General features: G+C 42.5%; 2 protein-coding genes across 9 annotated transcripts in view; one reads left to right on the forward strand and one right to left on the reverse strand.

The window, feature by feature from the left end:
* The window catches only part of GPLD1 (glycosylphosphatidylinositol specific phospholipase D1), an 85140-nt gene extending 69853 nt beyond the window's left edge, over window positions 1-15287 (forward strand). For 6 of the 7 annotated variants that reach the window (XM_082637645.1, XM_082637650.1, XM_082637648.1 and 3 more), the window contains 11 exons: window positions 828-938; window positions 2272-2346; window positions 2446-2602; window positions 3493-3634; window positions 4454-4559; window positions 4647-4740; window positions 7216-7392; window positions 7739-7899; window positions 9038-9064; window positions 9520-9570; window positions 12233-14582. In XM_082637645.1, the coding sequence (XP_082493771.1) occupies window positions 828-938; window positions 2272-2346; window positions 2446-2602; window positions 3493-3634; window positions 4454-4559; window positions 4647-4740; window positions 7216-7392; window positions 7739-7899; window positions 9038-9064; window positions 9520-9570; window positions 12233-12319 (1188 nt within the window). In that variant the 3' untranslated portion in view covers window positions 12320-14582. Of the gene's footprint in view, window positions 1-827; window positions 939-2271; window positions 2347-2445; window positions 2603-3492; window positions 3635-4453; window positions 4560-4646; window positions 4741-7215; window positions 7393-7738; window positions 7900-9037; window positions 9065-9519; window positions 9571-12232; window positions 14583-15205 lie in introns of those variants that run through there. The other variant, XR_014295444.1, reaches the window with a different exon arrangement.
* Window positions 12347-22643, reverse strand: part of MRS2 (magnesium transporter MRS2) — a 50490-nt gene continuing 40193 nt past the window's right edge. The window contains exons 10-11 of one of the 2 annotated variants that reach the window (XM_082637652.1): window positions 17627-17740; window positions 12347-17083 (exon numbers count right to left, since the gene is read on the reverse strand). In XM_082637652.1, the coding sequence (XP_082493778.1) occupies window positions 16973-17083; window positions 17627-17740 (225 nt within the window). In that variant the 3' untranslated portion in view covers window positions 12347-16972. The remainder of the gene's footprint in view (window positions 17084-17626; window positions 17741-22643) is intronic. The other variant, XM_082637653.1, reaches the window with a different exon arrangement.

The raw sequence follows: 22643 nt of genomic DNA on the forward strand, positions 1-22643 counted from the left end.
GTTCTGGGGCATGTGTGTTATGTGGCAAGCATCACTTGTGCAAGACTCTTGTTCATTGTTAGATAAGTTGTGAAAGAATAGGAGAACCTCATGAGTTAGTTTTAGGTCAAGGCTCATTCTAGACAGTAGGAGATGAAAGATCTAGAAAATCCACCTTGGAAGAAAATTATCCCTGAATGGAGTGAATTTTCCATCTGTAAACTACACAAGTAGGAGTAGTAAAAGTATGTACATTAATCCATGTGAAGTGCTTAGTATCTACAGCACTGTCATCAATAGAACTTTCCATGATGATGGAGATACTTTAAAGCTGTGCTGTTCAGTGTGGGAGCTACTAAGTGCTTTGGCTTTTGAGCATTTGAAAGTGGCCAGTGCAACTGAAAAACTGTTTTGGTTTAATGTTAGGTAATTTAAATTTAAAAGTAATAGCCACATTTAGCTAGTGGCTACTGCACTGGACAGCATGGCTCTAGAGCATCCTGAGTATTTGACAGCTACTGTTATGTGATTATTATCTTGGATACTTTCCAAGAGGAGTCTGCGCCTTAACGTGGGGCATGATACACACCAGACCATTTTCTGAAAACCTAGAACTTTTAAGAACCGACATTCTTCTCTCCGGCACCTCATCTTCCCCTCGGGGCAGACAGATGAGCCAAAAACATCCTTAGGGCAGAGCTACCCATCTGGCGGGTCATGGGTGTGTTACAGGCGGCTGCAGTTTTGTTCCTCAGTCCTGGGGTGCTGGGTGGGGTCCCCCAGGGAGTCAGGTGTGCTCTTCTGGAGGTTGTGGCTCAGCCCAGGGGAAGTAACTGGTGCCTCTTCAGCCCTCAGGTCGGTTCGGCTCTGCCGTGGCCGTGCTGGACTTTAACAAGGACGGCGTGCCTGACCTGGCCGTGGGAGCCCCCTCAGTGGGCTCTGAGAAGCTCACGTACACAGTAAGGAGGCTGCTGGGGGTGATGGTGGCGGGAGGGGAGGAGACACTGAGCGGAGGCCCCGGAGCAAAGCAGGCAGCAGGGGTGCCGGGCAGAGCTTTTGTGGGGAGATGATCCCAGCCCACCATTCAGGTCCTTGATGGGACTCCGGTTACCTGGCAGCTCCTGTTCCTGCCTCCCTGGCCTTAGTTGGGCTTCACGGGTGGCACTCCACCAGGTACTGTACTCTCCGTCCCCCCTCACCCGGGATGCTGAATGATAGGGAAGGTAGAAATTCCAGCTAATCCATAGCTTCCTGTCATCACAGAAGGAAGGTGACTTCCTGGATCTTTCCTCTCATGCAAGGAACCCAGCGGGTTCCCTCTTTTCTTACCGAGAGCAGAGATCCTGGGTCCTGGCCCACAGGGCTTACCTCCCACAAGTCCTCCACACCATAGCCGGGCACCGCGAGTGACAGTGGAGTCAAAGGCCCTTCGTTTCCCTCTCCCACTGCAGGCTCACCTCTTCCTCTCCCTCCTCACCCTGTTTCTAGTCCTGTGAACAATTTGTCATCCAGACCCATCAGGTGCCCTCACGTTAGGACTGGTGCTCACCCAGCTCCCTCTACCTGGAAAGCCCTTTCTCTCCTTTTTTCCGTGGGGGTGACATGTCACTTCTTGCAGGAAGTGTGATCTAATCCCTGGCTCAGGAGACGCTTCGTTGTCCTGTGCTCGCTGCCCCTTTGTAGCTCCCCACGCTGTGGTGTCACAGTTGCCAATTGGCCAGCTTTTGGGGTAGAGAGAGGTTGGTCTTATCCATCACTGTGTACTCAGTCCTCGGTTCACTATGGAAAATAAATGCATGTAGGAGGAGTAGGGATGGAGACAGGCAAGTTATGAAAACTGAGAACTAGTTCGTTACACAGTAACAGCACAGTCTGCATCCCAAGGCAAGTAAGCAGTACTGACACAACGTGTTAGTGTTCAGAGAAATAATGGGCTGGGCCGGGGGAGGGCTTCATTGAAAAGCCAGAAACTGAGCTCGGCCTTGAAGGGGTGGGGAGTTGAGTAGGTCATTCTGCAAATACACTGAACAATTATGAATGGCAGATCTGGAGCAAGACGCTGGGGAGGCAAAGATAAAAATGACAGTTTCTGCCTTGGGCGCTCTAATAGTCTGATGGAAGTGGCCAATACACAGGACTGGACACTGACTTCTGTCAGTAACTAAGCTCCTGACCCTACTGGGCTCTGATGGTGATTTATTTCATCATCAGTCACCTTCGTCTTGCTATCATTTAAGGTTCTCGGGTCACTACCCAGTCTTACCGATCGCCCTGTGGTTTGTCCTTGCCTAGGGTGCGGTGTACATCTACTTCGGTTCCAAACAAGGAAGACTGTCTTCTTCCCCCAACGTCACCATCTCTTGCCCGGTATGTTGAGCACCTCTGACAGGTACAGAAAACTAGAACTCGCCATATCCTACTTGCCTCAAGGGCTGAGTAAGACGTGTTTCCCTGATTCCTCTTTAGGACACCTACTGTAACTTGGGCTGGACACTCTTGGCCGCAGATGTGAATGGAGACAGTGAACCTGACCTGGTGATTGGCTCCCCTTTTGCTCCAGGTGGAGGGAAACAGAAGGGAATTGTGGCTGCATTTTATTCTGGCCCCGGCCACAGCGACAAAGGTAGTGCTTGCTGGGGCTGGGGGTGGAATGGGCGGAGACCTCCACTGCTCTAGTCTGTGGTGCCTTCTCTTGCATGTGGGTTTTTGTCCTATTTTCCTCATTGCATAGCATTTCACCTAAATTTTCTAACACTCTTATTCTTGCAGATGTTCTGGCAAATGATATGGTTAGATTCACTGAATATAGAGGGATCCAGCGTGTAGGTCCAGATCCAAAGGAGGGGGCGATAGTTATTCTTATAGTGTCTCTGTGGAATGGAAGAGTAGAAACACTCAAGCATCCCAGTGATGCTCTAACTGTCCAACAGGCCCTTTTTGCTGTGTGGCTTGTAGGATCTTAGTTCCCCGACCAGGGATTGAACTCGGGCCCTTGGCAGTGAGAGCACGGAGTCCTAACCACTGGACCGCCAGGAAACTCATAACAGGCTCTTTTTTAAAAATGTATGTATGTATTTTTGCAGTACGCGGGCCTCTCACTGTTGTGGCCTCTCCCGTTGCGGAGTACAGGCTCCGGATGCGCAGGCTCAGCGGCCATGGCTCACGGGCACAGCCGCTCTGCGGCATGTGGGATCTTCCCGGACCGGGGCACGAACCCGTGTCCCCTGCATCGGCAAGCAGACTCTCAACCACTGCGCCACCAGGGAAGCCCCAGGCCCTTTTTAAATAGCATCCTCCACTCCACAGAAGTGAGCTCTAGAAATGCATTGCTTATATGAAGCGTGAGTTCCATTTCTGACATTGGGGCCCTGGGGACAGCATGGGGGCACATAAGAGTTGTGGCAAAAACTCAGCCCAGTGAACCCGTTTCTCGTTGTCCTACAAAAGGGGCCCACTCTTTCCATTCTGGTAGTCTTTCCACATAACGTAAAAGGCACTGGTTGTCTTGTGTAGAAGAGCTGAATGTGGAGGCGGCCAACTGGATGGTGAGAGGCGAGGAGGACTTCGCCTGGTTAGGATACTCCCTTCATGGTGTCAGTGTCAACAACAGGACCTTGCTGTTGGCTGGGAGCCCGACCTGGAAGAACGCCAGTAGGTGAGCACTGATGTTGGGGCCCAGGGACCAGTGAGCTCAAGGGACAGGTGCCTGTAGCCGTGGGAGCCCCCTGAGTGTGGGGTTCAGAGGAAGCAGCTAAGAAATTCTTACCCTTCAAGGAAACGCTAAGGCTCTGGGGCAAGGTTGCAAATGTTCCTTTTTAGACGTTTAAAAGAGAGATGGGTGTGTTAGCTTGCCAGGGCTGCCATACAAAGTACCATAGCCTGTGTGGTTTAAGCAGCACGAATTGATGGTCTCATAGTTTGGGAGGTTAGAGATCTGAGATCAAGGTGTCAGCAGGGTTGGTTTCTTCTAGGGCGCCTCTCCTTCGCTTACAGACGACCACCTTCTCCCTGTGTCTCACACAGCCTCTTTTCTGTGCACCCATCCCTGGTGTCTTTCCCTCTTCTTACAAGGACACTAGTCATATTGGTCAGGGCCCCACCCTAATGACCTAATTTTAGCATGATTACCTCTTTAAAAACCTTATCTCCAAATGCTGTCACATTCTGAGGTACTGGCTGTTAGGATTTCAGCATGTGAATTTTGGGGGAACACAATTCAGCCCCTAACAGTAGGCATCCCTCTGTTTTGTCAGTCGGGAAGTAGAATGGTGAACCTCACATCTGGAGAGCCTTGATATTGGGATTCATTCTGAAAGCACCCCACACTCGTGCCTAGGATCACAGGGACCCAGGAGCACATAGGGAGGGGGGGGCATGGGTGGGGAAGATGTGGGTTGTCTTTCCTTGGACCTCAATACCTGGCCAGCATTGAATCCTGTGCCCCATCAGCTAAGACCAGTATGCTTCATTCCAGTCTGGACCATTTGTTCCGCACTCGTGATGAGAAACAGAGCCCTGGACGGGTATCTGGCTATTTCCCGCCAAATTGTCAAAGCTGGTTTACCATTTCTGGAGACAAGGTATGACAGCCCCTCCCCCCGCCAGGAAAGTGGACACCACAGAGAGTTTTCTTAGCTGTACTATATTGATTTACTGCTATTTCACAGGAAATGGGGAAACTGGGTACCTCCCTGTCCAGCGGCCATGTGATGATGAATGGGACCCGTACACAAGTACTGCTGGTTGGGGCCCCGACTCAAGGTAGGTCGCCCGCCATGAAACTTGCTTCCTTTTAGTCATGTGGCTTCTTGACCAAGTCATATTGGGGGAAAGTTAGGAGATATGGAGGCAGACAGACCTGCGTTTGAATATTTCCTTTTCTCATTAATAGCAAGCTGGGTCACCTTGGGGAAGTTACTTGAACTCCCTGAACGCAAAACACAACTTATAATATCTACTTCAAAGGTTTGCTGAAAATCACACGTGAAAGTAACTTGGTGTATTTTTAAAGCTCCTATCCCATTGAGCTTGGAGACGGAGCAAATTTTATAAACCAGTTCACCAGGAATAGGTCCACTCTGAGGGTGTATGTTAATAAAACATTATTTTGTTTATGGGTGAGTTAAAAGAACAAAACAAAAATCTACTCCCTCCAAGAGTATAAAAGTAAATTATGCTTATTGTAGAAATTTGTGAAAATATAAGGAAGTATATAGAAGAAAAAAATCACCCCTTATCCAGATATTTTAAAGCTTAAACGCATACATGTTTTTTCACACCTAATATTTTATATCTTAGGCATGTTCTCATGTTAAATATTCTTCTAAAACATTACTTTTGATACCTGTATCACATTTTTTCCATATGCACATGCCAACATTTACTACCATCATCCTATTGCTAGAGGGTCTAATCTTAAGAGTCTTACTACATATTGTGAAATTATTTTTCAGAAAGATTTTCGTTTCATACAATATATTTGAATAATACGTAGAAGTGGATTGGGCAAAGGAATGGTTAAATCTTTCCTTGCATGAGTAAGGATAAAGCATTACAACAGAAAGTTGCTGACTCAGCTTTGGAAGTTTTTTTTCTCCTTTACATAATCTAGGTAGTGATTTCTAAACTCTTGCAACACACATTACTAATTTTGTCTCACCACTCTTGCTCCCAGAGTGCTGTGAATTAGAGCTTCCCCAATTTTCTTAGTTTTAGTCCCTTTACTACCTTAATAATTTTCTCCATTATCAAATATTGTATAAAATACAGAATAAAAAGGCTAATTATATATATCATGATATATATGATATACAAATGATGCTTTTTGAGATAATTATAAATTCACATGCAGTTGTAAGAAATAAGAGGTCATGTTACATTTGATCCAGTTTTCACCAATGATGATAATCTGCACACCATAACCAGTGTCACAACTGGGTTATCAACAGATATAATCCACCAATCTTGCTCAGATTTTCCTATTTTTAGTTGTATTTTGATTGTATTTCAGCTACATAATTTGAGGGGCCCAGACAAAATTAAAATTTGTTACCTGAAATTCTGGATAATTTTTAACAGGAGAGCATAAAGCCAAGCACAGGGCCTTTCTCAGTATGGGGCCCTGTGTGACTCAATAGGTTGCAGATGCTGTGTTTATGTCCTGACAGCTTAGCTCCTTTGGGGTACTGCACTACTTCTCAAACCCTGGAATCAGATTAGACACCGCTATCCTCATTTCGATCCACACTGATTTTGTAGTGGTACCTGCATTTTACTGTAACAACCCATTATGATAAAATCCCAGTTTTGCAAAGATGTGACATCATTGAAAGGAACATAGGGATCTAATGTTGAAACTATGACCCACCCCCAGCAGGTAGGTCATGTGGCATCAGACAGACACAATGACTTGTGTTACTAGCAAAAGTTCAAGACACCTGCAGTATCCCTGTGAGTTTGCTGAAGTGTTTCAGTGTATAGTTGGGGAATCGCAGCTCTATGGACAGATTAAGTTAAATGTGAAAAATCTGGTCTACTTTCAGGGCAAGTTTGAGTAGGACAGTTAGGCTTGTCCCTCTCACCCTGTCCCCTGCCTCGGCAGGATCTCTGGGTCAGACTGTGGCCACTATACACAAGTTTGAATATTCAGTGAGGATTTTAGGGTGCTGATTAAAAACTATGAAGTACTTTCAGTATGAAAAAGAATACTCAATGATGGCAAGGTTGAAGTGAGATGGGAACTCACACACTGCTTGTGAAATGTAAATAGATATACTTTTTCTCGAAAGGTTTGGCAAAATGGCAAGAGCCATTCCCCAAACCCAATGCTATATGGGCCCCTTCTAAGAACCTGTTCTCAGAAAATACTCAGAACTATGGGGAAGGATATTTATCATAGTATTAATTATAAAAGCAAAAAGTTAAAAATGGCCTGAGCTAAAAAGAATTTTATAATCTGCAAAAACCCCCATTAAAATGTGTGTATGTATATGTAAGTATATATCATTGTCCAGAAAGAAATATATGCTTTATATACGTTTTCTTCTTTATGCTTTTATGGGGTGTTTCCCACACCTTTTATAATGATCATATATTAAAAAAAAAAAACCTTGGCATTCACAAATTTGACTATCTCACAGTAATCCTGAAAGTCAATGACACAAAGTAACCTATAACGTCTATGTCCTATTTTCGTCCTTGTGATGGCAGCAGTTACTGTACTCTGGTTTATTTCAGATGTCGTGGCTAAGATGGCATTCCTGACCACGACCTTGCACCAAGGTGGAAGCACTCGGATGTATGAACTGCCACCTGACTCGCAGCCTTCTCTGCTTAGCACCTTCAGTGGAGACCGCCGCTTCTCCCGATTTGGTGGCGTTCTGCACTTGAGTGACCTGGATAACGATGGCTTAGGTAGGAAGGAACAGTGTCTTGGGCCAATAAGAGAGTCCTTTGCTTAATTGGTGAGTCCCCCTAATTGGATCACCTAGGCTCTACCCTCATAATGAATCAAGACCAGAGCCGGATGTACAGGAGTAGTACTTTTTGAACATGGTGACACGAATGCCACCCACATCAACTCTTATTAATGAATGATAACAGAAAACAAAAGCCTCTGACTACGTTGGAATGAAATCAGGACAGACCTAGTAAAAGATGTACTAATATTATTTGTGGAAGGTTGGGTCAGGATCCAGTAGTGTAGTGGAACAATGACAGCGAGTAGATACTTCCTGCTGCTGGTTTTCATTGTTTACAGATGAAATCATCATGGCAGCCCCACTGAGGATCACAGATGTAACCTCTGGACTGATGGGGGGAGAAGATGGCCGTGTCTATGTGTATAATGGCAAACAGGTCACCTTCGGCGACATGACAGGCAAATGCAAATCATGGGTAGCTCCATGTCCAGAAGAAAAGGTAACTGTTCTTGTACACAATTTCATACCATGCTGGGAAAGGATGGCTACTTGCTGATGCCTTAATAAATTATGTCCACTACAGAACTCTTATTAGTTTCTACCTGAACTCAGGTAACCTGCCCCTTACCTGGGGTCAGGACACAATCCCTTGCTTGTGTTTGTAGGCTCAGGCTGCTTGCTTGCCGGCAGTTCTGCAGTGTTCACCCCCACAGCTGCAGTTGGATGTGGGTCATATTGGTTCTTGGTCATAGCCGGCCACTGCTTGGTTAGAAGCCCACGGCAGAAGTAAACAGGCCACGGCCATTGGAGTTTCATGAAGACTCCCAATCTTTTTATTTCATCTTTCATTACTTTGTTTTATTCCTTTTCTCAGGTAGGTTTCCCTAAGTTTCCTGGGTCTAAAACACTTGGCTGTTATTTTTAAACTTGTAAAAATATTAGAAAATACACAGTACAAAGAAAATTAAAATCTACCTAGAATTCTACTCTACAGAGATAACATCTATTAACCTTTTGATGTGTATCCTAGTATTTTTTTTGCTATGAACTTAATTGCTACTATTGTGCATTCACTGTGCCTAGCACTATGCTACACATAAAAAATCTAATCCACATCAAAGCTATTAATTTGGTATTTTATACCCATTATAAAGAAATTGAAGATTGGAGAAGGAAGTTGTTACAGGTCACACAGCTAGGAAATAGCAGAACAGAGACTTGAACCAAGAGCTGATTCTAAAGTGCACTCTTAACCATTACACTGTGTGTACCTTACTAACAGTGGTGACCATATTGTACATGATTTTGTATATAACTTTGTTTTCTATGCCTTCCTATAGTCTTATACAATATATCTACCAGATACCTAGTATTTTATCTGTAGATAAACCAGTTTAATCATTAAGTGGTTATTATTAGTCACTTAGTCCATTTCAAATTTTTGCTGTTATAGTAAGATAAATATTCACATATAAACATTTTTATACATCTATTTTTCTGAGCTAAACTATAAGTGGAATTTCTGGTGACAAAGGGCTTCTCTAAAAAGAAATGTGAGTGTAAGGGTGTAATTAAAATTGGTTTAAAAAAAACCCCATGAACAGTAATAATCTCCCTTTCTCATCACTTTCTTTCAGGCCCAATACATATTGATTTCTCCTGAAGTAAGTACCTTCTGAAAAAAATGAAAAACTACCAAAAGAAAAAAAAAAGCAGACCTTCCCCTTATTTCAAGTTGATAAAATAACATGGTTGTTTTTTTTATAAATTTATCTTTGGCTGTGTTGGGTCTTCGCTGCTGTGCGTGGGCTTTCTCTAGTTGCGGCGAGTGGGGGCTACTCTTCATTGCAGTGCGTGGGCTTCTCATTGTGGTGGCTTCTCTTGTTGCGGAGCACGGGCTCTAGGCACGCAGGCTTCAGTAGTTATGGCTTGCGGGCTCTAGAGCGCAGGCTCAGTAGTTGTGGTGCACGGGCTTAGTTGCTCCGCAGCATGTGGGATCCTCCAGGGCCAGGGCTCGAACTTGTGTCCCCTGCATTGGCAGGCAGATTCTTAACCACCGTGCCACCAGAGAAGCCCCATGGTGTGGTTTCAAAGGCTATTAACAGACTGTGTTTTCCAGGCAGGCTCAAGATTTGGGAGCTCTATAATCACTGTGAGGTCAAAGAAAAAGGTGAGTACCAAGACTGTACCACTTTGATATCTGCATGTTCTAAGGCTGGGATTTGGGGATGACCTAATTTTGTATGTATTTTAGATTTTTTTATTTGAAAAATAGAGGGACACACACACAAAACACTCACACATAATCCCATCATTTTTTGGTGAAAAGTTTCCCTCACTACCCCTCCAACTTCATCCTCTACAGCAGGGGTTAGCAAATTACAGCCTGTGGGTCAACTCTCGCTGGCTGCCCGTTTTTGTATAGCCCATGAACTAAAAATGGTTGACATGTTTGCAATGATCAAAAAATATATTTTGTGACACATGAAATTTATTTGAAGTTCAACTTGCAGTGTCTCAAGTTTTAATGGAATATAGCCATGGTCATTCCTTTCTTTACAGCTGCTACTATACCGTTGATCAGTTGCCTCAGACTGACATCCCACAAAGCCTAACGTATTATCCTGGCCCCTTCACTGGAAAAGTATGCCGACCCTTGCCCTTACTGGCTAAGCACTGTTAGTCTTATAGAAAAATAACCAAAATATTGTTTTTGTATGACTTTAGAAACATACACATGCAACTGTCTTTTAATGCCTCCTTCCAGACAAGTACATATAGAACTATCTGATTCTTTTCAATGACTGCATAGTAATTGTCTGGATGCACCATATTTTATTTCTTTGGTTTACTTTCTCAGACAGTTATTTCTCATAGTTATTTCCATTTTTTTTTCCTATTACAGACAATGCTCTAGTGAGCATTCTTGTATCTTTATAATTGTGCAAATTTCTCTGCTGGTAAGATTCCTAGAAGACTGCTAGGTCAAGGGGTATGCACATTTTATATTTTTAATAGATACAACAGATTAAATGGGTTTTATCTAAAAATATACAGCAAAACCACTGATTCCACTCATTTATTTTAGGATATGACATTGTATGGAATTATGCTAGGCTATGAGAGAGATAAAGTTAAGATTTATACACATGGGAAGTTAAATAAAATGCAAAGCAGTATAGGATTAAATGGTAAAGAGTAAGTGAACTATGGGATGAAAGGCTAGGGAAGCCTTCAAAGATTTTCGAGTATAGAACCAGGTAGGTGTTGTGGCCCTTGCTCTGGCTTGTGAGAATTGTGGTGAAACTGCCCTCTACAGGCCAACAGTTCAAGTAGCCCTTGCTGTAACTCATTTATAGGCAAGCTCGAAAGCAAATACTCAACCATTATTTATACCAACTGAAGGGGGTGGTACAGATCATCTAAAAGTATATTTGATTCCTTTCTGTATAACAATGCAAATTCATCTTCCTAATTACATTTCACAAGTCAATAGTAAAATTACTCCACTTTCCCAACACATACCTGAGACTGGGGGCTCCTAAAGCACTCTGAGTGTAAAGATAAATCAAAGGTTACATTTAAAAAATGGACACAATCTGAGGATGATCAGAGTGGGTGGCCTTTTACTTGAGTAAAAGTTATGACTTTGAAGACTCCTTTCTCTATGTGAGCATTAAGTATTCAACTAGAACCAGGAGGACTCGGCACTTACCTGAGTGGTACTGCCACTGTGTTTCTGAAACCTCCTGTGGGGCTGCCTTCAGTCAGCCCGAGGGCCCTGGCGGAGCAGTGTTACATTGGGTACCAGAGAGGCAGACAAACCTGAGACCTGGTCCCTGCCCCCAGGTTCTTAGAGTCTAAGTGGAAAAATGAAACACCTGTAAGACCAGCAGGTCCATTTAGGATGACCAAAAGCAGTCAGATCAATGGAAGTCTATGCTGGTGGAGTCAGGGAAGGCCTTGCAGGGCCCCTTGGGCCTGAGTGGATCTGGAAATAGGAGTAGGCTGACTGGGCAGAGAGGGCAAGACTTGATATTAGGCACGAAGATGGTTTAACCAGGAAATGGAGAGGAAACGTAGATCACAGCCAAACTACAGGCAAATCCAGTAAATGAGTAATTCCATCAATAAGAGTTGAGATTTTCCCTCTTATCTGACACTAGTGTATTTAAAAAGATACAAGCAAAGGGTTAAGCACAGTATTTAAAATATGGTAAAGGCTCAATATGTTAGCCTTTATTTCTGGATACCATTGGTAGTTTTCAAAATTAAGTCAATGAGAAGCATCACAGAAGGGCTGGTCATTTTATGGTCACACCCTGCTCTACCACAACCCTACCAGCCAGTTTGATCAGCTACACCTCATTTATCAGCCATGGTCCAGAAAAACTCCTGGTAGTTTCCAAAACTAAAATCCACCTCAAAAAATGTTTAAAAACTTGTACAAGCTTAGACCATTTTGAAAGACAGTTCCTAAAATATTTTTGGCAGCAGGGGCAGAGAAGGTGGTGTGAACACACTGACAAAGGCCAGCCTGTTTGTGGAAGTCTCATTACTCCAGATATGCCGTCTACACTGCACCATAGCTCGGATGCTGAATAAACACGCATGGATGCACTTTTCAGAGAAGGGACTAGAGAGAACTTCCTCAGCTGTGGTTTTCTGAACCTACAGATCTGCCAAAGGGGTATTTAAGCTCAAGCCCTGGGGTCTGGCCAATGTCTTACTCATCTTTATATTTCCAGAGCATAAACATGATGCCTGGACTACAGCAGGAACTTAATAGATGTTATGAATGGAAAATGAATTCTGTTTTGTGTCCCCTACAGAACCAAGTTGTCATTGCTGCTGGAAAGAGCTCTCTGGGAGCCCGACTCTCTGGGGCACTTCATATCTACAGCCTCGGCCAAGATTAAAGGTTTCACTCCGTTCTCCTAACCTGCCCCTCCCTCTCTCATGCCAAGTCATCTCCAGGGTGAGCGTTCTGGTGGACAGAGTGGTGCATCCAGTGGAGCCTTGTAGATCCTACCACAGGTGGGGCTCCTGGGGGTGGAGACATACACACTAACAGCCAAACTATCTGGAAGTAGGATACAGTAAGTGTGGACAACATCAGAAGCATGTGAAACAGCAAAGACTCTGGTTAGTCATGTCCCCTTCCAAAGTTTGTTTCCTTTGTACCTAAACTTATTCCTAACTTGTTTCCTGTGCTCAGACTTGCCGTACAACCTATTTCCTCTTCCACATGAGTACCTGTGTCTTTCTGATGACTGGAAAGGCCCCTCTCTGGTTATCTCTTAGGAAAACCTCTAACACAATTCTTCCTAAAAATGTCCTTTTAAAGTTGGTGACCCATTCCAATCAAACTGAAAGGAGGAGAAAAGTAAGGGGTGAGGCATAACCTCACAACTCCAAAATCATGCTGCAAATGATGTGGTCCTTTCTTATGAGGATGATTGTATTTTCAATGTTTCATATAGTGAAAGACAAATATAAAAAGGAAAACATCATCTTACTGCGCCCTCAGATGCTTTCGGAGAAATGACTGTTCTAACGGCAGATGAACCTAGTGAACAGGCCTGAAGTCATCCCACGAAGCCTTGGGTGCGTTAGGCTGCCACAAGCTGTGCCAACAGAACTAGAGCAGAAAGAAGAGAGATCTGTCCTGAGCCGGAGGCTACCGCAAGGGACCAAGAGGAGTGAAGCAGGCCTTGGCCGCCCTTGTTTCTGGGCTGGTTTTAGCAGAGTAGCTCTCATCTGCCAGTCCTGCAGGGTGGCATATTTAAGGGAAAGGAAACGTACCATAGGATTTCAGCTTCACTAAAAATCTGCAGGCATTGTTATCCATAAACAGTAACTAGTCGATTATCAGTCAGGGTAGAACCTCTTTCTTCTGACACTAGTGAAATGATACTAAAAAGCAGGAGAAAATAAAAAATGACCAGAGCCCTTCTCTTAGCTTCTCTAGAGGCAGTACAGAGACTGGTCAAAGGAGACAGGAATTCAGCTGAAGAGTAAGCTAAATCAGAAATCAAGGAAAAGCTAGTAGAATTACAACTGTGAGCATAAGGTGAGTATGTATATAGGAAAACAGCATAAACGGGCACATACCTAGATAGGACCTCTGGATCACTCCTGGGACTGGCTCATCTTTCTTAAAGAGGTATACTAGCTGCATGGTTCCCCTGTGGCACAGCAAAAAGCACACAGAAACACCGTGTGGTTTTTGGTTAACAATTATGGGCAGCTCAACCTATTTGAAGAATTATTTTTAATTAAAAGGAAGTTTATTTTTAGGGGACCAGAAATTAGTTGTAATTATGAGCTTTTATGAATTGAGAAGTCTGAGTGTAGAACAAGCTAATGACACTGCATTTTAGTAAAGGCATGTTTTCACTATTGGATTAGAAGGATGCATACCTTCATATTGCCATTATTACAGAAAGTGTTAGGGCCTATGTTTAAACATGATTATTCTTTACCTGAGGATTTTATTTTCTCAATGCCTGAACATACCACATAGCAACATACCACATAGCAGGCAGCAGTAGGAGAAGGTTAAAATTTACAGTGTTAGAAGCAGGTTTTCATATAGGATATTAAACCATACTAACCCCATATTCAAAATTATATAAATTGTATTTCTGTGTATATGGCAAGTATGTGAAAACCCAGCATACAGGAAAAAAGTCTAATGCCTGACAGTCTAATGTATTATCCTAATAGGTGGATTAAATTTTCACTCTACTAAGTATTAACTGTAGTTCTAAACATTGATTCTGAAATACTTAACAAAAATACCTTAGGGATTTAATCTCTCCTGAACACAAATCTGAACTTATACAATTTAACTCAAAATTACCTTTATTTTAAGATATCAGAACACATTTACATATTTGCAATTTTTATCTATTACCTGTATATGCCAAAACTTTCATCAAGGCTTCAAGACTGGAGTTGCTCTATGCCTTTGTATCACAGACCTACAGAGATTTGAAGTGAGTTTGGGAATTAACTCAGATCTCTGAATTCCCTATTCCATGCTCCATCTGCATAGATATTACTAAGGTAATGACAATAAATCCTGAATTTAAAGTGAGTTTAATATTGCAATTCCAAAACATAAAGCTTGTACAACTCTTGGAATAACTCACCAAAATAAACGGCTTTTTAATATGACTATTTAGTGGTTATCAGTCTTTATCAAGGATGAAGCAAGTGTTAACAGCATCTTAATGACATCTATTCTTGCCACATTTTCTTAAAGGCCTTACAAAGGCAATCTGTTAAGAATATCATTCCTTGTACTTATACATGTTAAACAGAATACGACGGCCTGCTTACTCATAACAATGTTTGGTATTCTTTCACCTTACTTACAAATAGTTTATGTACTCCGTCTCTTTAAATTCAAAACTTAAAAGTGCTGAACATCTTTTTTTGGCATAAGCTGTTATTATTTGAAGGCTCTTTAATATAAGAAGCATCCTGCTACCTATCACCAAAGCAGAGCTAGCTGACATCTGGAAATCATACTTGATTTAACCACCTTCAAGAAGTTAATAAACCATTAGTACCTTCCCTTTATCAGACTTATGAGGTAGTTGCATTTATTTTCCCGTTTATTGATGAGACATGACTCATCAAAACTTTATGTGAGCCCACAAACTAAGCAACATCAGAAAGAAGAAAAGACCAAAATTCTATCCTCTGCCTGATCTTAACCAAATCAAATTTGGCCCTCTGGACTTCCAATTCTTCATATGTCACAGCTAAATGATATTTATTACCTTATTTTACAGTGATGACCTAAGATCAAAAATAGCAGCAGAGTGCTCTGAGGCATACCAAAGAAGAGTGCCCTGTGAAATCTAAATATTGTCAAAGATACTTCATCTTGGAAATCATCAAACAGATGTATGATGCTATTCACATTCCAACAACCACACCATAAAGTGTGCTCCAAGACAAGCCCAGCCTGTTTCATGCTATTCTAATGTCCTCTCATAACCAGACATGGGAACAAGGAAAACTTAATACTTGTAACTTTGTTTTCTTTCAAATCAGCTACTAGAAGAGCATTTTTATTCCTAGCACTAAACCACCTGGTAAATGGACCCCTGAACTCCCTCGTGACATATTAGGGTATCAGGTATCCTCCAACAACATCAGGGTATGCATATTTATTTTATTACTAAATTTCTAGTGCAAGAGCTGCTCTGAACACTCTAGAATCTTCTATGCATCTTTTGGAGGCAAATATAACTGTCATGTTCTATTGCATAACTGTACTTAACCTCCAGAAAATAATTTGGGTTGGCCAAAAAGTTCATCCAGGTTTATAAACCCAACATTAAAAGAGGCAGAAGATGTTAAGTAGGATAGGAGCTTTTTTTTTTTTTTTTTTTTTGCTGCAGTACACGGGCCTCTCACCATTGTGGCCTCTCCCGTTGCGGAGCACAGGCTCCGGATGCGCAGGCTCAGCAGCCATGGCTCACGGGCCCAGCTGCTCCGCGGCATGTGGGATCTTCCTGGACCGGGGCATGAACCCGTGTCCCCTGTATCGGCAGGCAGACTCTCAACCACTGCGCCACCAGGGAAGCCCCAGGATAGGAGCTTTGAGACATACAAATATCAGTCATTTGTTTTAAACCCATATCTGATTGTGAAAACAAAAAGGTATCACAATTTTAAAGTTTATCTACCCTCTTGTTTTAGGAAGCCCATCTGTCAACCTCTGAGGTGTAGGCAAATAGATTAACTAGGCTACATATATTTTCCTTTTTGGGGTGACATGTCTATCTGTTCTAAAAACCAGGGAATGACCAAAACAGCTATAAAGCAGTAATAGAATGGGAATTCTTTCAGCTCAATTTCCAAAAGCTTTAATTATAGTCAAGCAAAGAAAAATAGTTTCATTGGTTGAGGAAGTAAAATTCTGATTAACTGGAATCTATATAAAGCTGACATTAAACTCATTTCTTTTTTTTTATTCCTTATATAAAAAGGGGGCAAATACAAGAAAATAAGGTTATGTCAAAGACTGGTTTAAAGCACAAACTCCCAGAGTTTGTTTTAAGGTTAATATATATTCTGCTAGCTTTTCAGTCACCTGAGAGTGACAAATTCACAAGAATGTGATTCCTTGTACTAAGAACTATGGTTACCTGTTCTCATAACTGTGGGCTTGTCAAGTTTCCAGGCTTCATTTGGCATGAGGTTGCACTTTTGTTGACATGTATAAATTAAATAAAATTGATACCACAATCTATTCCTGTGTTAAGTTAATCTCTCCATGTCTTACATGTCTATAAAAACAGCTGCTTAAGTTTGTAGGAAATAGAACTTTGGCCTTTTACAAAGCAAGCGCTTTGTTTCTTTACTCAGAATCCTGAAAATGCAATTAAGTTCTAGTACTGTGACTGCCATATTTTTAACATCAGACACTGTAATTTAAATGTCAGTGATTTACCCCCCAAGTCTCTGACTCTTATAAAAGAAAATAGAAGAATATCAGAATTTTCCTGTGACTACCATAAAAAAATAATGCAGTTTCCACCGGGTTGTGCCTAACGGTTTGTTAGGACACTCCTGCTTGATTCAAGTCCATCCGGCCTGAAGCTGTGTTTCACTTCCATCCTTCTGTCTGCCTGCAGTGTCTTTTTTGGTAAAGAGGCCATCTAAATGAAGCAGAAAAATTCGTAATTTTAGTTGTGTCTGTTAAAAGAAAAGCCACCAGTAAAACAATACGTTAACCACTAAACGAGGAAAGGACTGCAAGCCATGTATCAGTGTCTTGAGTACTTGCTCCAGGGGTATAAACTATAAGTAGAAACGTTAAGAAAAAGAGGTAACCTGTGTATCTTTTCCTATACACGATACATGTTTTCTACATTTCAATTTTGGTTATGACAAAAGCTGCACCAGAAAGTTACTAACATCTGTCTAAACGTACAATGCTTGTCAGTGTCCCACACAGAATAAATTTCTAACTTATTTACTGTGCCAGGCCCTGTGCTCATAAGTGCATTACACACATTATCTAATTCTCCCTTTAATTACATGAAGCAGGTGGCAGATGCGGAAACTGAGCGAGGCTTAGAGAAATTAAGTAACCTGCTCAGGGTCACAAAGCCCGTGACAGCTTAAGCCCAGGCCACAGGACTTCAGAGCCCAGGACTGTAGCCCCTCTGCAGTACTGCTGTGAACCAGACCCTTCATACCAGAGGAGGCAAAGGAGCTTCTAGCTGTCGTCCAAGGAATGACAGCAAGCGCCTCCAGATGAGGCCACTTCCCATAAACATAATTCCTGTGATCAGCCAAAACACTCTATGGTCCTGAAAGAGAACACACAGTTCATTTCCATCACAAAAGCTTAGTTTCCTTAGTGATAAAATTTCCTGGGGACTTCCGGGTAAGATGGCGGAAGAGTAAGACGCGGAGATCACCTTCCTCCCCACGGATACACCAGAAATACAGCTATACGTGGAACAACTCCTACAGAACACCTACTGAACGCTGGCAGAAGACCCCAGACCTCCCAAAAGACAAGAAACTCCCCACATACCTGGGTAGGGCAAAGCGGAGAGATCCCCACACAGAGGATCAGTGCCGAGCGGCACTCACCAGCCCGAGAGGCTTGTCTGCTCGCCCGCCGGGGCGCGCAGCGCTGGAAGCTGAGGCTCGGGCTTCGGTCAGAGCGCAGGGAGAGGACTGGGGCTGGCGGCGAGAACTCAGCCTGAAGGGGGCTAATGTGCCACAGCTAGCCGGGAGGGAGTCTGGGAAAACTCTGGAGCTGCCGAAGAGGCAAGAGACTTTTTCTTCCCTCTTGGTTTCCTGGTGCGCGAGGAGAGGGGATTAAGAGCGCTGCTTAAAAGGGCTCCACAGACGGGCGCGAGTCGCGACTGAAAGCGCGGAGCCCAGAGACGGGCGTGGGACGCTGGGGCTGCTGCTGTCGCCGCCAAGAAGCCTGTGTGCGAGCGCAGGTCACTGCCCACACCGCCCTTCCGGGAGCCTGTGCAGCCCGCCACTGCCGGGGTCCCGGGATCCAGGGGCGGCTTCCCTGGGAGAACGCACGGCGCGCCTCGGGCTGGTGCAACGTCACGCCGACCTCTGCCGCTGCAGGCTCGCCCCGCACTCCGTGCCCCTCCCTCCCGCCCGGCCTGAGTGAGCCAGAGTCCCCGAAGAGGCTGCTCCTTTAACCCTGTCCTGCCTGAGCGAAGAACAGACGCCCTCCGGCGACCTACACGCAGAGGCGGGGCCAAATCCAAAGCTGAGACCCAGGAGCTGTGAGAACAAAGAAGAGAAAGGGAAACCTCTCCCAGCAGCCTCAGAAGCAGCGGATTAAAGCTCCACAATCAACTTGATGTACCCTGCATCTGTGGAATACATGAATAGACAACACATCATCCCAAATTGAGGAGCCCGGAGTCAGTGCTGTGCCTCTGAGGTGGGAGAGCCAACTTCAGGACACTGGTCCACAAGAGACCTCCCAGCTCCACATAATATCAAACGGCAAAAATCTTCCAGAGATCTCCATCTCAACACCAGCACCCAGCTTCACTCAACGACCAGCAAGCTACAGTGCTGGACACCCTATGCCAAACAACTAGCAAGACAGGAACACAACGCCACCCATTAGCAGAGAGGTGGCCTAAACTCATAAAAAGTCTGCAGACACCTCAAAACACACCACCAGACGTGGACCTGCCCACCAGAAAGACAAGATCCAGCCTCATCCACCAGAACACAGGCACTAGTCCCCTCCACCAGGAAGCCTACACAACCCACTAAACCAACCTTAGCCACTGGGGACAGACACCAAAAACAACGGGAACTACGAACCTGTAGCCTGCAAAAAGGAGACCCCAAACACAGTAACATAAGCAAAATGAGAAGACAGAAAAACACACAGCAGGAGAAGGAGCAAGATAAAAACCCACCAGATCTAACAAATGAAGAGGTAATAGGCAGTCTACCTGAAAAAGAATTCAGAATAATGATGGTAAAGATGATCCAAGATTCTATTTCCCAGATCCAAAATCTTGGAAATAGAATAGACAAAATGCAAGAAACAGTTAACAAGGACCTAGAAGAACTAAAGATGAATCAAGCATCGATTAAAAACACAATACATGAAATAAAAAATACTCTAGATGGGATCAATAGCAGAATAACTGAGGCAGAAGAACGGATAAGTGAGGTGGAAGATAAAATAGTGGAAATAACTGCTGCAGAGCAAAATAAAGAAAAAAGAATGAAACGAACAGAGGACAGTCTCAGAGACCTCTGGGACAACATTAAACGCAGCAACATTCGAATTATAGGGGTTCCAGAAGAAGAAGAGAAAAAGAAAGGGACTGAGAAAATATTTGAAGAGATTATAGTTGAAAACTTCCCTAATATGGGAAAGGAAATAGTTAATCAAGTCCAGGAGGCACAGAGAGTCCCATACAGAATAAATCCAAGGAGAAATACGCCAAGACACATATTAATCAAACTGTCAAAAATTAAACACAAAGAAATCATATTAAAAGCAGCAAGGGAAAACCAACAAATAACACACAAGGGAATTCCCATCAGGATAACAGCTGATCTCTCAGCAGAAACTCTACAAGCCAGAAGGGAGTGGCAGGACATAATTAAAGTGATGAAGGAGAAAAACCTGCAACCAAGATTACTCTACCCAGCAAGGATCTCATTCAGATTTGATGGAGAAATTAAAACGTTTACAGACAAGCAAAAGCTGAGAGAGTTCAGCAGCACCAAACCAGCTTTACAACAAATGCTAAAGGAACTTCTCTAGGCAAGAAACACAACAGAAGTAAAAGACCTACAATAACGAACCCAAAACAATTAAGAAAATGGGAACAGGAACATACATATCAATAATTACCTTAAATGTAAATGGACTAAATGCTCCCACCAAAAGACACAGATTGGCTGAATGGATACAAAAACAAGACCCATATATATGCCGTCTACAAGAGACCCACTTCAGACCTAGAGACACATACAGACTGAAAGTAAGGGGATGGAAAAAGATATTCCATGCAAATGGAAACCAAAAGAAAGCTGGAGTAGCAATTCTCATATCAGACAAAATAGACTTTAAAGTAAAGACTACTAGAAGAGACAAAGAAGGACACTACATAATGATCAAGGGATCGATCCAAGAAGAAGATATAACAATTGTAAATATTTATGCACCAAACACAGGAGCACCTCAATACATAAGGCAAATACTAACAGCCATAAAAGGAGAAATCGACAGTAACACACTCATAGTAGGGGACTTTAACACCCCACTTTCACCAATGGACAGATCATCCAAAATGAAAATAAATAAGGAAACACAAGCTTTAAATGATACATTAAACAAGATGGACTTAATTGATATTTATAGGACATTCCATCCCAAAACAACAGAATACACATTTTTCTCAAGTGCTCATGGAACATTCTCCAGGATAGATCATATCTTGGGTCACAAATCAAGCCTTGGTAAATTTAAGAAAATTGAAATTGTATCAAGTATCTTTTCCGACCACAATGCTATGAGACTAGATATCAATTACAGGAAAAGAGCTGTAAAAAATACAAACACATGGAGGCTAAACAATACTCTACTTAATAACGAAGTGGTCACTGAAGAAATCAAAGAGGAAATTAAAAAATACCTAGAAACAAATGACAATGTAGACACGACAACCCAAAACCTATGGGATGCAGCAAAAGCAGTTCTAAGAGGGAAGTTTATAGCAATACAATCCCACCTTAAGAAACAGGAAACATCTCGAATAAACAACCTAACCTTGCACCTAAAGCAATTAGAGAAAGAAGAACAAAAACATCCCAAGGTTAGCAGAAGGAAAGAAATCATAAAAATCAGATCAGAAATAAATGAAAAAGAAATGAAGGAAACCATAGCAAAGATCAATAAAACTAAAAGCTGGTTCTTTGAGAAGATAAACAAAATTGATAAACCATTAGCCAGACTCATCAAGAAAAAAAGGGAGAAGACTCAAATCAATAGAATTAGAAATGAAAAAGGAGAAGTAACAACTGACACTGCAGAAATACAAAAGATCATGAGAGATTACTATAAGCAACTCTATGCCAATAAAATGGACAACCTGGAAGAAATGGACAAATTCTTAGAAATGCACAACCTGCCAAGACTGAATCAGGAAGAAATAGAAAATGTGAACAGACCAATCACAAGCACTGAAATTGAAAGTGTGATAAAAAATCTTCCAACAAACAAAAGCCCAGGACCAGATGGCTTCACAGGCGAATTCTATCAAGCATTTAGAGAAGAGCTAACACCTATCCTTCTCAAACTCTTCCAAAATATAGCAGAGGGAGGAACACTCCCAAACTCATTCTACGAGGCCACCATCACCTTGATACCAAAACCCGACAAGGATGTCACAAAGAAAGAAAACTACAGGCCAATATCACTGATGAACATAGATGCAAAAATCCTCAACAAAATACTAGCAAACAGAATCCAACAGCACATTAAAAGGATCATACACCATGATCAAGTGGGGTTTATTCCAGGAATGCAAGGATTCTTCAATATACGCAAATCAATCAACGTGATACACCATATTAACAAATTGAAGGAGAAAAACCATATGATCATCTCAATAGATGCAGAGAAAGCTTTCGACAAAATTCAACACCCATTTATGATAAAAACCCTGCAGAAATTAGGCATAGAGGGAACTTTCCTCAACATAATAAAGGCCATATATGACAAACCCACAGCCAGCATCGTCCTCAATGGTGAAAAACTGAAACCATTTCCACTAAAATCAGGAACAAGACAAGGTTGCCCACTCTCACCACTCTTATTCAACATAGTTTTGGAAGTTTTAGCCACAGCAATCAGAGAAGAAAAGGAAATAAAAGGAATCCAAATCGGAAAAGAAGAAGTAAAGCTGTCACTGTTTGCAGATGACATGATACTATACATAGAGAATCCTAAAGATGCTACCAGAAAACTACTAGAGTTAATCAATGAATTTGGTCAAGTTGCAGGATACAAAATTAATGCACAGAAATCTCTGGCATTCCTATATACTAATGATGAAAAATCTGAAAGTGAAATCAAGGAAACACTCCCATTTACCATTGCAACAAAAAGAATAAAATATCTAGGAATAAACCTACCTAAGGAGACAAAAGACCTGTATGCAGAAAATTATAAGACACTGATGAAAGAAATTAAAG

This window comes from Mesoplodon mirus (assembly GCF_964341445.2).
Source record: "Mesoplodon mirus genome assembly, chromosome: 12".
NCBI lineage: Eukaryota > Metazoa > Chordata > Mammalia > Artiodactyla > Ziphiidae > Mesoplodon > Mesoplodon mirus.